A 14880-nucleotide genomic window follows, 5' to 3' on the forward strand; every position below is an offset into this window, starting at 1 on the left:
AAAGCTATTTGTACTTCCTGTTCTCTGTTTCATCTACTTTAGATTATTGGTCATTCAGTTTTTTCTTTAGTGATAAGAATATGAGATTCACATATTTTAGTAGGTTGTGTTTAGTAACTTAGTAATGAATGAACCATTAATGTATGGTCTATAGTAAAACACTTTACAGTGTACTTAATAAAATGTAATTATACTAAATCTAGTTAAATCTCTGATGACTTTTAAGGTCATTACAAAATGTTTAGATAAAAACCTGGGTTAATTTTTCAGATAGATTTTTAAAATTCAAAGTAAAACCAGGTTAATCTGAGATTTTGAGCATGAAAGTAATGTTCTAAAATTAGTTTAATAAATGAAAAAATAAGAATTGTTCTCTTTTAGAAACCTTTTTACATCTGAGTGATGTGTTTTGTTCCACAAATAATGACATTTCCAGAACAATTTGGGAATAGGGGAATAGATATTTGAAATTTGGGCTATCTCAGAAAGTGAATTTATGGTTACAAAATGTATGTTGTCCCAGATAAGAATGAAATTCCTGGTTAGATGGCAGCATGCTCTTACTATTCATTTGGTGTAGCTTTCTTGAGAAATAAGGAGTATCCAAGTATTTTTACACTTTTCATACCCATCCTTTTGCTCTGCCTCATCTCAAGCGCCTCTATCTTTTTGCTTCTGTCATTTATAATTTTCAGGGATTATACCCTATGGACAATTAATTAGGGGAGTAGTTACTTTACCGAAGAGTGAGGTAATAAAATGGTCCAGTAGTTTGTTTATGTTTTGTTAATTAATTTAGTTTAAAGTCTGGCTTTATTTATGCAATGAAAAATATATTTTTAGAGTTGCATCAATATGGAGAGGCATCCAGCACACGTCCGTCAGGTATGATGTCATTCCAGGACATTCTCTGGTACTCCAGTTTTTCTGTCTTATCAGCCAACTAAATTTACCTTGATTAAATAAACTTAAAATTTTGGGCTTTTTTTTTTTTTTCCATTGCCAAAACATTGAGCTGCATGCCATTGTCAATTTAGCCAGTTGTCACATTTTAGCAATCTTAATATTGTTTGTATGCTTGCTTCTTCAATATTTCTAAAATTGTGTATCAAAAGAATTATTGGCTTTCTGAGTTGTTAAACAATATTTAGACTTTACAGAGTTATTGAAAATGTTCTGAATGCGTTCTCTCAAAATCATCTAATTGTAAATAACTAAAATTTTGTCACATGTACCCAGACTTAGTTACTTCTAAATGATTTTAATATGCATCCATCACATTGCATTTTACCCCACTAATATTATGTATCTGCTTGTGTTACCTGAATATCTGGTTTGGTTACATTTGTAGAAGTATGATAACATTGCCATTTTTACTAATTTTGTGCTTTTCTGCTTGTTACGGTTTACCTGATTAATGCCAGGTCATTTCTTCAGTAAATAACATTTGAATTTTTATAAATATGCATGAAAAGTTTTAAGAATATAATCATTCTGAAATTGCCATCAAATACTGAAAATGCTTAATAGAATTTCAAGTGAATAAGCAAAATATTCCTGTGATTGGAGATAATAACTAATAGTGGTAACTGGCATACTTTTATTAATAAAATATATTTTAAAGAAATATTCAATGAATATTTCAATGAATTTAAATTGGGAAGTAGTTTCAAGTCTTTTTCAGTATTTTTCTTACAATTAATTTAATGCTAAGTATTTAAATTAGAGCAAGATGATTTCAAAAAAAAATATTTTCCACCCTTGTTTTGGCCAGTGTAAATCTGTGTGATTAAAAACTATATATTACCAGTGATGAAAGCTGGTTTTTTAATTTTTTTTTTTTTTTAAGTTACTAACTGTATTTCAGGTCTGACTTCAACATTCACTTTCATTGTTTAACTTTGGTTTCAGGGCTCTTTCATAAAGTCAGTCCTAAAAAAAAAAAAAAAAGGTCCTAATGTACCTGAAATATATGCCTTAAATCAGCTGCATATATTGTTTCTGGACATTAATCAGAAAGTAGCATTTAATTGTATTCAAAATTATGCAACATTATTTAGAAAATCATGTGAAAAGATTGAGGGAAAGTGTAAGAATGGTGGAGTAAAATGATTGTCAAACTCTGTTGATTTAAAATTAGAAGCTAAAATAGAAACAAAATTTTAATTGTAGTACTAATGTTTATTTTTTCTTTTCTGATACCTAAGTATTAATGTCTAGAAATTGATTTCTATCTGAATGAAACCAGTTCCTTAGTTGAAGTACTAAATGCATTGTCAATTACAATTAAATCACAGTTATTTGAAAAAGATTTCAAAAATCTAGTGACAAATGATACACCTATACTATCTTAAATTGTGCTATGTGTTTTAGGTATTTGTGAAATGTCATTTTGATTATAATCCATACAATGATAACCTGATACCCTGCAAAGAAGCAGGATTGAAGTTTTCAAAAGGAGAAATTCTTCAAATTGTAAACAGAGAAGATCCAAACTGGTGGCAGGTTAGTATGCTTCTCATAATTTCCTCAATTGCTTTTTTATTTTCAATCTTAGATCTGGCTAATAGCTGAATATTCAGGAAGAAGGTATTAGCATTTGTTCCAATGATTTTTCCCACATGAACAGCTCCTGCTTCATGGCTGCTAATTTTGTGGACAGAAGATCAAATTGAGAGGGAATTTGCGAGTAGCTGTTAATAAATGCAGAATTAATTAGCCTGTGGAGATATTCCATTGGTTTAGGGATCAGAACAGTTGGTTCTTCCACATCAATGATTGCAGTAAAATATGATATTGGGGTCATCCCTTCTCAGTGTTTGTTTTTGCTTGTCTTAACTAGAAGTGTTATACTATGTGTATAGTAGCGTCTCTCTCATGTCCTCTCTCTGTATGTACATTCATGGCAAATAAAACATAGTTTCTTAAACTCTTAAATCTGTTTCCCCACCTGTTCTCAGTTACTGTGAAATGAAGGTTTGCTTTATGATCAGTGTTAGTTGGTCGTGGATTGAAATCTGTATATGTGGAAAGGGATGTCCATATTTTCCCCACTTCATTTCCTTTTTTTCTTTTTTTCTTTTTAATGTTTATTTGTTTTGAGAGAGAGAGTACGTGCAAACAGGGGAGGGGCAGAGAGAATGAGAGAGAGAGAGAATCCCAAGCAGGCTCCATGCTCTCAGAACAGAGCCTGACACAGGGCTCGATCTCACAGTCTCACGAACCCTGAGATCATGACCTGAGCTGAAAAATCAGTCATTTAACCCACTGAGCCATGCAGGCACCCCACCTCTGCTTCATTTTCTAAAGATCTGTGTGATCATGTTCTTTTTCCTTTCCCCTAATACAGCTTTCAGAAATCTCTAGCAGGAGTAATAAGTCTGTTTTTGTAATTGCTGACACCAGCTAACAACCACAGTATTCAGAGCTGGAGAAACTGACAGATCAGAAAGCTTAAAATTCCTTAAACTGTCTCATTAAAAAGCAAGGTGTATGAGGAAGGGACCCAAGACCCACCTGTAAACTCTAAGTGGAGATGGTAGTAACTCACATTAACTCTGAAAAGTTATATTGACTTCTAAGGAGGAATGAATAATAAGAATGAGGCCAATCTTACTAATGTGTCCTTAAGTTTAAATTAAGACATTATTATGTGCAAGCGCACTGTGAGGTGAGAGAACCAAAAAACAGATAAACAGAGTCTGTAATCTTGAGGGGTGTCCACTGAATTTTTTAGAACTCTCATCAAAAAACTTTCTGTAGTTGTTTCCTTTATTGAACTCTTGCAGGAGTCCTCCTTTTGGGGAATGTCCTCTTTTACTCTCTTCTCATACCGTCACCATTATTTCAGTCCCTTCTTGCATTTGGTGATGTATTACTTTAATTCTACTTTTTAGGATGTTAATTGCAAAAAGATACCAAATTTTTCTATGCTAATTATAAAGATAAAGACACTAATTTTGTGGGATAAGCCACTAACAGCCAGTTCTTTAGCCGCTATTTTAAAATAGCACTTTTGGGGATTTCAAAACTTAAGTTTCTTGACAATGTAATTTTACCTATTTTAAATTTAAGATATTCAGGTCTTCCTTCCCTCTCTCTCTTTGTCTCTCCACCCTCCCTCCCTCCCTTCCTCCCTCTCTCTCTCTCTCTTTCTCTTTCTCTCTCTCTCTCTCTCTCTCTCGTGGGATTATGGTTGGTAGTGATACCTTACTAAGAGTGCAAATGAAATGTCCTGTTAAAAATAGTGTTTATCCTGTCCATTCTTTGACTAAGCATTATAAATAAAAAGTTGACATAATTTAAAGATCCTATGTACCTTTGTATTTTGGTCCCCAAATTTCAACACAAGATGGCAGATTGATTAGGTGCCAATTGATTCCTTAGTGCTAAGTGTTTAAATATCTTTACTGACAGTGCCATGGATTTAAATCTCAAGGTCAGCTTTTAAGAGCAAATGTGATATATTGTTACTGACTATTGATTGTCCTACTTATTAGAATATGGTCTCAAATTTTGGTCACTGAAATATACAATTCATTCATTTGATTCTAGGCTAGCCATGTAAAAGAGGGAGGAAGTGCTGGTCTCATTCCAAGCCAGTTCCTGGAAGAGAAGAGAAAGGCATTTGTTAGAAGAGACTGGGACAATTCAGGTGATGAGCTTAACACAATGTGTAACAAGTAGTCCTTTGTGGTTACCTTTCTTTGCCTCTTTCCTCTGAATCAGCAAATGAATTTATTTAAAATACATCTAAAATAATCCAGCCCCTGTACTTTATTTTAACGCCCTCAAAAGTAAACTCTTTGATCCCTTTCTGCCACCTGCCGGTATAGTATCAGAATTCAGTGGCTCAACTCACTTCTGCCCCCTTCTGCTGTGTAGGACACAACACTCCCACCTCTAGAATACCACAGGGCAGTTTTATCCTATTCCAACACACTGTTTTAAGTTATATTTGTCTTGTCATCCTTCAGGACCTTTTTGTGGAACCATAAGTAGCAAAAAAAAGAAAAAGATGATGTATCTCACAACCAGAAATGCAGGTATGTTTTAAATACTTTTTGAGAAGTCTGAGTGAGATAGCTTTATATCATTAATTAATATGGCATAAACTCTAAATAAATAATTTTAAAAGAAGCTAATTCAGATGAATACCCAATTTTAAGGGGCTGTCACTTGAACACATGGCCCAATATAATAGGGAGACATTATTTAAATCTCAATATGTCACCAGTGCGTTTTATTCTATAATTTACAATAAAATGAATTGGTTAGGATTTATGATCATATTAGTGAAGGAACAATCTTATTAAAACTTTCTTCAAAGAACTTTGATACTGATTTATGTGTCATTTTTTATCTTTTTTTTAAATTTTTTTTTAATGTTTATTTTTGACAGTGGGGGAGGGTGGGGCAGAGAAAGAGAGGAAGACATAGAATCTGAAGCAGGCTCCAGGCTCCCGAGCTGTCAGCACAGAGCTGGATGTGGAGCTCGAACCACAAACAGTGAGATCATGACCTGAGCCAAAGTCGGATGCTTAACTGAGCCACCCAGGCGCCCCTATGTGTCATTTCTAAAGAAATGCCTTTATGAGGATATTAAAAGAGTTATGATTCAGGGCAACTCTATTCTGTCATCGCATTGTCCATGATACTTTTGGGAAAATAGTAGTAGACCAAACAAATCTTAGTCTGATATAGTAGGATTCTCTCTTAAATCTTTTAGACTTAAACGTGAATATCACAGTTACCATAGTTATTCTTTTCAGTTATAGAGGCAGATAGGAGTGAAATGCAGCTCTTTGAATGAAAAGGCTTTCTGAAAGAAATTGATAATTTTTTAAAGTACTTGCTAGACATCAGAGCTGCTTCTCTTCTGGTACTAAACTAAATAGCACACTCTAAAGGGAATAATAATAATAATAATAATAATAAAAGGGGAAAAGAGAATCTCTCAATATTGGTTTAATCGGTGGAGAAATTGTGCAAATAAAGAGTTGCTGTTAAGATAATAACCTAAGGAAGAAGTGTTATCACTACAGATTGAGAGTTATAATACTAATGACAGGTAATATACTAGTTTAAATCCACTTTGGCTTTATTACTCATTAAATGTGTGTCCTTAAAGCTTTCTTGCAAAATAGAAAACTTGCAATTTTCTCGTTGACTAAGATTTAATTTTGGAGTATATTTTGACTGAAAATAGTTTGGATCCAAAATTTCATTTTTTACATAAATTCAGAATCTTAATGTTTAATTATCAATATGTTTGTCTGCATTTTGTTAATCCAACTGGTATTTGCTAAGTCAGCACATGATATTTGTTCTTTGATATTTTTGGAAGGCCATACTCATTCTATGGGGCTTATTTAAGCAGTCACACTAGTTATACTTCTGTCCTTTATATCTGATATACACTTTTTGGCTGAACAAGTTATAAAAGATAATTTGCAGTTTGATTGTATATATTAAAAGAATTATTTCTATAACAAATTGATAAGAAACGTTTTAATGGATAGAATATATGGTGAAGATAAAACATGGCATTTTTCTAGCTTCCTTAGCCAAATTTTTAAGGGCAAATGGTTGAAAACAGATGTTTAAATCAAGATCAAAAATAATTTATTGTACTTTACCAAATTTATAAAAAAGAAATCTATACTAAGTACAGTTCAAGTGATATTTACTTGTCGGGACAACGAAGCCCTTATTGAACAGAATTGCAGACGTTTTTCATCCATCTAAAAGGTAAGTGAATATGATGATTTTCCATTTCCTTTTACATTTAGAATTTGATCGTCATGAAATCCAGATATATGAGGAAGTAGCCAAAATGCCTCCCTTCCAGAGAAAGACTTTAGTATTGATAGGCGCTCAAGGTGTGGGACGAAGAAGCTTGAAAAACAGGTTCATAGTGTTGAATCCCACTAGATTTGGAACTACAGTGCCATGTAAGTTTTTCTCCCTTTTCTTTGCTGTTTAATTGGCATCAAAGAGTAGGTGGGCCAGATTATTATTTTTTTTATTTCTAAATAATTTTTCATATGAAAGCAAATAGAAGATACTGGAAAACTCGATGACTCTACAGAGGTCTTGAAATAATGCTGTAGCCATGTTGGCTTGCTGCCTTGCAGCCCTTGTGTCTCCAAGCTCCTGAGTCCAGAGATGTCAGTTAAATGCAAGTACTAGGAGTTGTGGCAAAATCAGCATTCACTTTGTATTTTCTTGTACCACTGATGTCTATCTGAAAAGTTGTGTTTTTTACCCACATTAGCGTAAAGAAAAGAGGGAAATCTGCTGGATCCTCAGACACTTCCAGTGTGGCAATTCCTTTGTGAATTTTATATGTTTTCTCTTGTAGCTCTGTCCTTCAAGGTCGTAAACCTGATTTTTTGACAGCACATCAACAGTGAGAATCTTCAGAGCAGGCAGCATTAATTAAGATTATAAAGGTTGACATATAAAATGAAAATACTGATAGAAGTATAACCATTAAATGAGCCAAACATTCATTTTATCATCTTTGCATTTTTTCCCCTATTTGCATATTTATATGGGAAGTTAAATAATGTCAGAAGTATGCTTGATAAGAATGGAATCACATTAAGGAGTTAGATGATATCATAGTCTTATTATAAGAACTAGTATACATTTGTCTTTATTTTGGATATGTGTGGGCCTTTACATGTGGGAATTTACACGCTCTTTCCCCTGAACAACACAGGAGACAAGCCAGCCTCACCTTCTATAACTCCCCTTTCTGTGCTGCTTTTGCTGACCAAGCCCCCTTTTGATTAACAGTATTTCTTTAGGTATATTCATGCCATTAAGCTGTTCTGAGCTAATTCTTAGCCTAATGTCACTCCATCTCTTGTCGATGAATTTTCTAGTTTCTCTGCTTGCATCTAGTATGTTTTGAGGTTTAATTTTCAGTGAGTGATCTTAATGCTAAAACTTTTAGGGATTGGTTGGGGGAGTAATCGTGTACTATTTGTAATCCCTTTGGGGTAAGGCTTTGGATTGCATTGTAAGCACTTTATATCACTAAATTCAGACAAATACTGGTTAAATAGTTAAGAAAATAAAAACTTCGCTGTGACCAAAGTATTTTAAGTATTTTAAAGTGTTTTATTTTTCATTTTTGTCAAGTTAATACATGTACAGTATTTTAATCAAGTAGTTCTTAAAGATACGTAATAGATAAATTAACTTCCAGTCTTGCTGTATTCCACCTTTAACCTACTTACCGGAAACAGTTGCTTTTCATGTTTGTTGCTATTTATTTGGTTAGTCTTCCACATTTCTTAATAATGTCACCATTCTGTAATATCTTGCATTATCCAGTGTAGGCCTTATCTGTTGACTTGCTGACTTTTCCCAATATAAAAATAGGTCTAGTTTCAGTTCATTGCATTTTACTTTCTTGAACAGATTTTCTCTCCTTCCATCTAACAGTTGCTGGAATTCCTTTTTCCTTCCTGTCTTTACCTTGATTTTTTTTTTGCATGTATGTGTATAAATTTGTTTTAAACCAAAGATTCATCCAGTAGGTCATGTTTATTTTCCTGGAGCTTCCTGTCTCAGGACCATAGGTCTTCCTGCTTCAATGAGGACTCTCCATTCCGCTGCCCCACTGTTAACACAGGAGAGCTTCCCTTTGTTGCTGTCCTGGGTTGACAGCAACCTTGTTTTGCTGGAACACATCCTCTTGTTACTTCACAAGAAATGTGTATGAGGTATAATTTCTCTTTGTATTTGAAGATATATATTTTCTGCCCTCTATTGTTTAGCTGAGAATAGAAATTTTAGATTATAAAACTCAAAAGACATTACTCTTGAATCCAGTTCTATTAAGTCCAGTGCCATCATAATTCTTGTTCTTTCATACATGACCTGATTCTTCTTTCACAGATATTCAGGGTCTTTTGTTTGTTTCATTCTGTTGTTTTTCAGTATTTTGAAATTTAATAATGCTGTGCCTTTGTGTGCATCTTTTTTTTTTTATAATTTTTTTTAAATGTTTACTTATTTTGAGGGAGAGAGAGAGAGTTGAGCAGGGGAGGGTCAGAGAGAGAGGGAGACACAGAATCCGAAGCAGGCTCCAGGCTCTGAGCTGTCAGCACAGAGCCCGATGCCAAGCTCAAACTCATGAACCGCAAGATCATGACCTGAGCCCAAGTCGGACGCTCAACCGACTGAGCCACAGGCGCCCCTGTGTGCATCTTTTTTTATTCATTGTGCTGGTGATTAGTGGGTTCTTCAGACTAGAGACTCATGTCCCTCAATTCTGGGAAATTATTATTTCTTGGATGATTTCTCCATATTTTCTCTGTTTATGTTTTCTAGAATTTCTGTTAGTTGAATGTTGAACATCCTGGATTCATCTTCTCAATCTCTTTTATATCATGTTGTCTATCCCTTTATCTTTTTATTCTACTCTTTAAAAGATTACCGTGAGTTCTTTGTTCTGTTCCCTCAGTGTTTTATCACAAGTAATCATATTTTTCATTTTAGGATTTTCTATTTCTTGGTGGTTGTTTTTTCCACAGCATTGTCTGTTTGTATATCTTGTGTATCTCTAAGAATAGTAAATAGTGTATTCTTTTTTTAGGTTGTTTTTTTTTTTTTCTATAGGCTAAATTATCTCTGCTTTCCTCCAGGTTACTTTTTCTGCTTGTGTTATGTTTGTGTGTGTTTTCCCTTTTATGCTAGAGGATTTTTTCTTTTAGGTACTGATCCTTGGATGTACATCCATACTTAAAAGTAAGTGTTAAAACTGATTGGAAGCTCTATATACTTAGCAAGTCTTGGCAAATGGCTGAGCTTTATTTATGAGATGGGCAAGGAGACAACTGTTTTGTTTGGGGAGTCAAAAAGTGGGCATAAGATATTTTTGGAGGGAGCTGTTAGATTTCTCCAGGGAAGAGTTTTCAGATATCCCTCTGCTGAGAGTGTTCTTTCACAAGATAAAGAGGGAGAGGATATGGATTGACCTGCTCCAAATGCACAATTATACCCCCAACTCAAATTTTTAGCTTCTTGCTTCAAAGTCCTCAATGTCTTCAGCGTTCTGGGGATAGCTCTGTAAACACTTTAGTTTATTCTTCTTTAATTTCTTTCAATAATATCAGTAATTTTCAGTGTACAAGTCTTATGCTGCTTTTGTCAGATTATTCCTAAGTATATTAATCTTTTTGACTCTATAATAAAAGCCATTTTCCTAATTTCCTTTTCAAATTGTTTATTACAAGTGTATAGAATTGCAGCTGATTTTTGTGCATTAGTTTTGTATCCCTCAACCTTGCTGAATTCATTTATTATAATTATTTTTTTGCAAATTTCTCGGGATTTTCTATACACAAGATTATGTCATCTGCAAATATAGTGTTCCTTATTACTCTAAACTGGCTGTCAGTTATTTTTTTTTCTTGTCTAATTGCCCTGATTAGAATCTCCAGTGCAGTATGGAATAGAGGTGGCAAAAATGGACATCCTTATTTTATTCATGATCTTAGAGGGATACCTCTTTCATCACTCAGTATGATGTTAGCTCTGGGTTTTTTGTAGATAACCTTCTTCAGGTTGGAGAAATTCTCTTCTATTCCTAGTTTATTGATTTTTTTTTTTTTATCATGAGAAAGTACTGGATTTTACCAAATGTTTATTCTTTGTTTATTGAGACAATAATATGAGTTTTGTTTTTTAGTCTTTTACATTGTGTTCCTGTGGTAAATCCCAATGAGTTGTAGTGTATAATCCTTTTTATATGCTTCTAGAATCAGTTTGCTAGTATTTTGTTGAGTATTTGTGCACCTATATTCATAAGAGGTACTAGTCTCTAGATTTCATTTCTCATGACATTGGCTAATGTTGATAATTGTGCTAATGCTGGACTCATATGCTGAGTTGGGAAGTGTTCCTTTTTCTTCTGGTTTTTTTTTTGTTTGTTTGTTTGTTTTTTGTTTTTGGAAGAGTTTGTAAGGGATTGATGTTAATTCTTGTTTAAATGTTTCATAGACTTTACCCTTGAAGCCATCCTGGGGTTATTTTTGTAGATTTTGACTACTGATTCAGTCTTGTTCTGTGTTGTAGGTCTACTGAGATTTTCTATTTCTTTTTAATCAGTTTCAGAATTTCTGCAGCATTCATGGTAATACCCCCTCTTTTATTCCTGATTTCAGTAATTTGATTCCTCTCTCTTCTTTTCTTAGTTTTTCTAAAGGCTTATCACTTTTGGTGTTCTTTTCATAAAACCAACATTTGCTTTTGTTGATTTTCTGTATTGATTTTCTATCCTCTATTTCATTAATTTTTGTTATAGCCCTTATTCTTTCCTTCTTATTTTGGGTTTAGTTTGCTATTTTTTCATTTTCTTTGGGTAGAGGTTAGGTTATTGGGTTGAGCTCTTTTGAAGTAGGCATTTGCAGCTGTAAAGTTTCCTAGAAGCAGCTGCTTTGCTGCATCTCCCAATATTTGGTGTTGTGTTTTTGTTTTCAGTTATCTCACAGTATTTTCTATTTACACTTGTGATTTCCTATTTGACCCATTGGTTGTTAAGGAGCATATTGTTTAATTTCCATGTATTTGTTAATTTCCTGAATTTCTTCTGTTACCGAATTCCAATTCATGCCATTGTGGTCAGAAAATAGTGTATGATTTCACTTTTTTTAAATTCACTGAGACTGGCTTTATAACCTCAGGTACAGTCTGTTTTGAAGAATGTTCCAGGTACTCTTGGGAACAGTGTGTATTCTGCTATCTTTGGGTAGAGTGTTCTACAGATGTCTGTTATGTTTAGTTGGTTTATAGTATTATTTAAGCCTTTTATTTCCTTGTTGATCTTCTTCCTATTTGTTCTATCCATTATTCAAAGTGTGGTGTTGAAGTCTCCAAATATTATTGACTTAACTATTTCTCCCTTCAATTCTGTCAGTTTTTGCAGCATGTGTTTTGGGAAGTCTGTTGTTAGATGCATATATGTTTGTAATTTTTAAATTCTTTTGATGGATTCACACTTTTATCATTATAAAATGTTCTTCTTTGTCTCTAGTAACAGTCTTTGTCTTTAGGTTTATTTTGTGTGGCATACGTATAGGCATTCCAGGTCTATTTGTGTTATTGTTTGTATGGGGTATTTTTCCTTTTTTTTTTTTTTTTTTAACTTTCAACCTATTTGTGTCTTTGAATCTAAAGTGTGTCTTTTGGAAACAGCATATAGTTGGATTATGGTTTTTGTTTTGTTTATTTGTTTTAATCCATTCTGCCAGCCTCTGCCTTTTATTTGGAGTCTTTTATCCATTTAATGTAAATGATCCCCACTAGGAGTTCACCTGATTGTTTCCCTGTGATTAGGTTCTGGTCGTGCATTATTGTTACTAGAAAAACAGAAGTCATGTTTTATCCTTCTCTGAACATCACATCTGGAGGTACATCTTGTCAATATGTCCCATTACTGATGATGTTAACTTTGATTATTGATTTAGGTGATGTCTGATAGATTTCTTCACTGTAAAAGATAATTTTTCTCCCATTTGTTATTGATAAGTAATGTGTTCAAAAATACTTTGAAACTGTGTAAGTATTCTCCTCAGCAAACTTTTACCCAATTGTTTTAGCATCCATCAATAATTCATTAATTTAAAATCTTTTCCTGAATTTGGGGAAACAGCTATCAGTCCACTAAAATCCCTTCTCACATGGTTTGAATACACATTCATTTCCTAGTACCTTTAGGAAGTTAGGTCACCCGACTAATTTTTTCTGGCAAGCATATAACTAACTGGTTTGTTGGATGGCTGAGCTCTTTGGGAGCACAAATAGGAAAGAGCTTTATTTTCATCCAGTCACTGACTTCATACATGCACTATCAGATCTTCTTTCTCTCTTCTTTTCCTTCAGTCCCCTGGGAGATTCTATAACTTTCTAGTCACTTGTAGTTATGAGAATTATGTCATTTTGTCAAATAAGATTTTATTTTGGGTATGGAAAAAAAATAAGGCTACTCCAATTCAAAACTTCAGTGTTGCATCCAATTCACTATTTTTCCCTTCCTTACAGCTCATTCCTGACTCTTGGCTTAGGACCTACATTGGAAAGGGAAGGGTATAGTTTGTTCTATTATTCTCCCTTCATATCCTGCTCTGCTGTGTCTGGTTTTCAGGGTCAGGGCAGAAGAAGTGAGGATAAAAGGGCTGTCCTGTAAAATCTTGCCTTTTGGGGACTAGAGTTCTTTATGTCACAAATGTCTGAATACTCTTTTCTTCCTTGAGGCCTATTTGTAGCTAGGTTCTTTGGAGACTCTGTAAAGACCTCTCTACTTTGCAATTCCCTGGCCAGGCTATTATGATCTCCAGCTGTCCCCTTGAGACCCATGCCAAGCTCCATTCCTGTATCTCATATTCTCTTTTGCTTGGTTCTCTACCTTTCATTTTGTCTTTCTGTGCAGGATACCTTCAGAAAAGTTCAGGCCAGGCTATCTTTTGAATACACACACATCCCTACACACACAGCCCACAGGAAGTGCATTTCTGCTTTGCCAGATAGTGGGAGTACAAGTTGCTCCACTGCTACAATATGTCTCATGAGCTTTCACAATTCCCCAGGGAGAATCATTTTACCGTGGGGTAAAGGAGAAGAAAATAAAGCGTTCTGCCCTGAACCTATGATTCATAATGTCAGTGACTTCTTTCTGAGTATATATTAGACAGAGGCAGGTGAGCAGACGATCCTAGGACCATGTTGGCCACTTTTTGGTAAACCCTGAAAGAGGAACCTGTAGATCCTTGGCATTGTAGCATCTACTTGGGACTTGAGGGATACTGTAAGACTACCAAAAAAAAAAAAAAAAAAGTCTTATTCAGCATTTTGCTTGTAAGTATAGAGAACACAGTTAAACTAACTACTAACCACAGAATTGTGACTATATCACAATTCACCTACTTTTCTCCCTACTTAACACACTTCTTTCTTTTCTTCAAACTCCTTACTTAAACTTATCATTCACAACTTTTTGTTCTTGTTGATCCCTTAGCGTGGAACACTGCCTCCCAGATCTTCAAATGCTTGAATTTTAGTTTTTATTCAGATCTCACCTTCTCAGAGGCCTTTACTGACCATTCAATCTAAAATAGCCTCCCCAGTACTTAGTGGTTGTGTTTTACACTTAAATTCTCATTTGACTGCTCACTGTCTCCACATTCAAGAATATGTCCCATGAGAACAGAGAGCTGCTCTGTCTTTTGTACTGCTATGGACCCTAGAATAGGATCTAGCACATAGTATACACCCAACAAATATTTGATGAATGAAATTATATCATGAGCTTTTCCCCACAAGTCATTATATGTACGTATTATGTATGTATGTGTGTTTTATATATATATATATATATATATATATATATATATATATATATATATAGTAAATAATAATCCTACAACAACAACAAAATAAACCAGTTCAGAAATGGGCAAAGAATCCGAATAGAAATGTCTCCAAAGAAGATACACAAATGGCCAGTAAACACAGGAAAAAGATGCTGAACATCACTAATTATTAGGGAAATGCAAATCAAAACCCCAATGATATACCACTTTATACTCATTAGGGGATGGAATTATGTATTTTTAAAAAACAGATAATAAGTTCTGGCAAAGATGTAGAGATATGAGAACGTGTGTTTGTTACTGAGGAGACTGTAAAATGGTGTTATCTGCTGTGGAAAACAGTATAGCAGTTCCTCAGAAAAATAAACATAGAATTACCGTATGATCTAGCAATTCAGCTTGTGGGAATATACCCAAAGGAATTGAAAGCAGGGAGTAAGATATTTGTACATGAGTGTTCATAGCATTATTTACAATAACCAAAAGATAGCAA

General features: G+C 34.0%; 1 protein-coding gene across 7 annotated transcripts in view; it reads left to right on the forward strand.

Annotated features, from left to right (window-relative positions):
- The window catches only part of PALS2 (protein associated with LIN7 2, MAGUK family member), a 113870-nt gene that overhangs the window by 81235 nt on the left and 17755 nt on the right, over positions 1-14880 (forward strand). For 4 of the 7 annotated variants that reach the window (XM_043589100.1, XM_043589099.1, XM_043589097.1 and 1 more), the window contains exons 6-10: positions 844-885; positions 2374-2505; positions 4555-4654; positions 4977-5045; positions 6792-6953. In XM_043589100.1, coding sequence (XP_043445035.1) covers positions 844-885; positions 2374-2505; positions 4555-4654; positions 4977-5045; positions 6792-6953 — 505 coding nt within the window. The remainder of the gene's footprint in view (positions 1-843; positions 886-2373; positions 2506-4554; positions 4655-4976; positions 5046-6791; positions 6954-14880) is intronic. The other 3 variants (XM_043589103.1, XM_043589102.1, XM_043589098.1) reach the window with 1 other exon arrangement.

The sequence above is a fragment of the Prionailurus bengalensis genome, chromosome A2 (genome assembly GCF_016509475.1).
Source record: "Prionailurus bengalensis isolate Pbe53 chromosome A2, Fcat_Pben_1.1_paternal_pri, whole genome shotgun sequence".
NCBI lineage: Eukaryota > Metazoa > Chordata > Mammalia > Carnivora > Felidae > Prionailurus > Prionailurus bengalensis.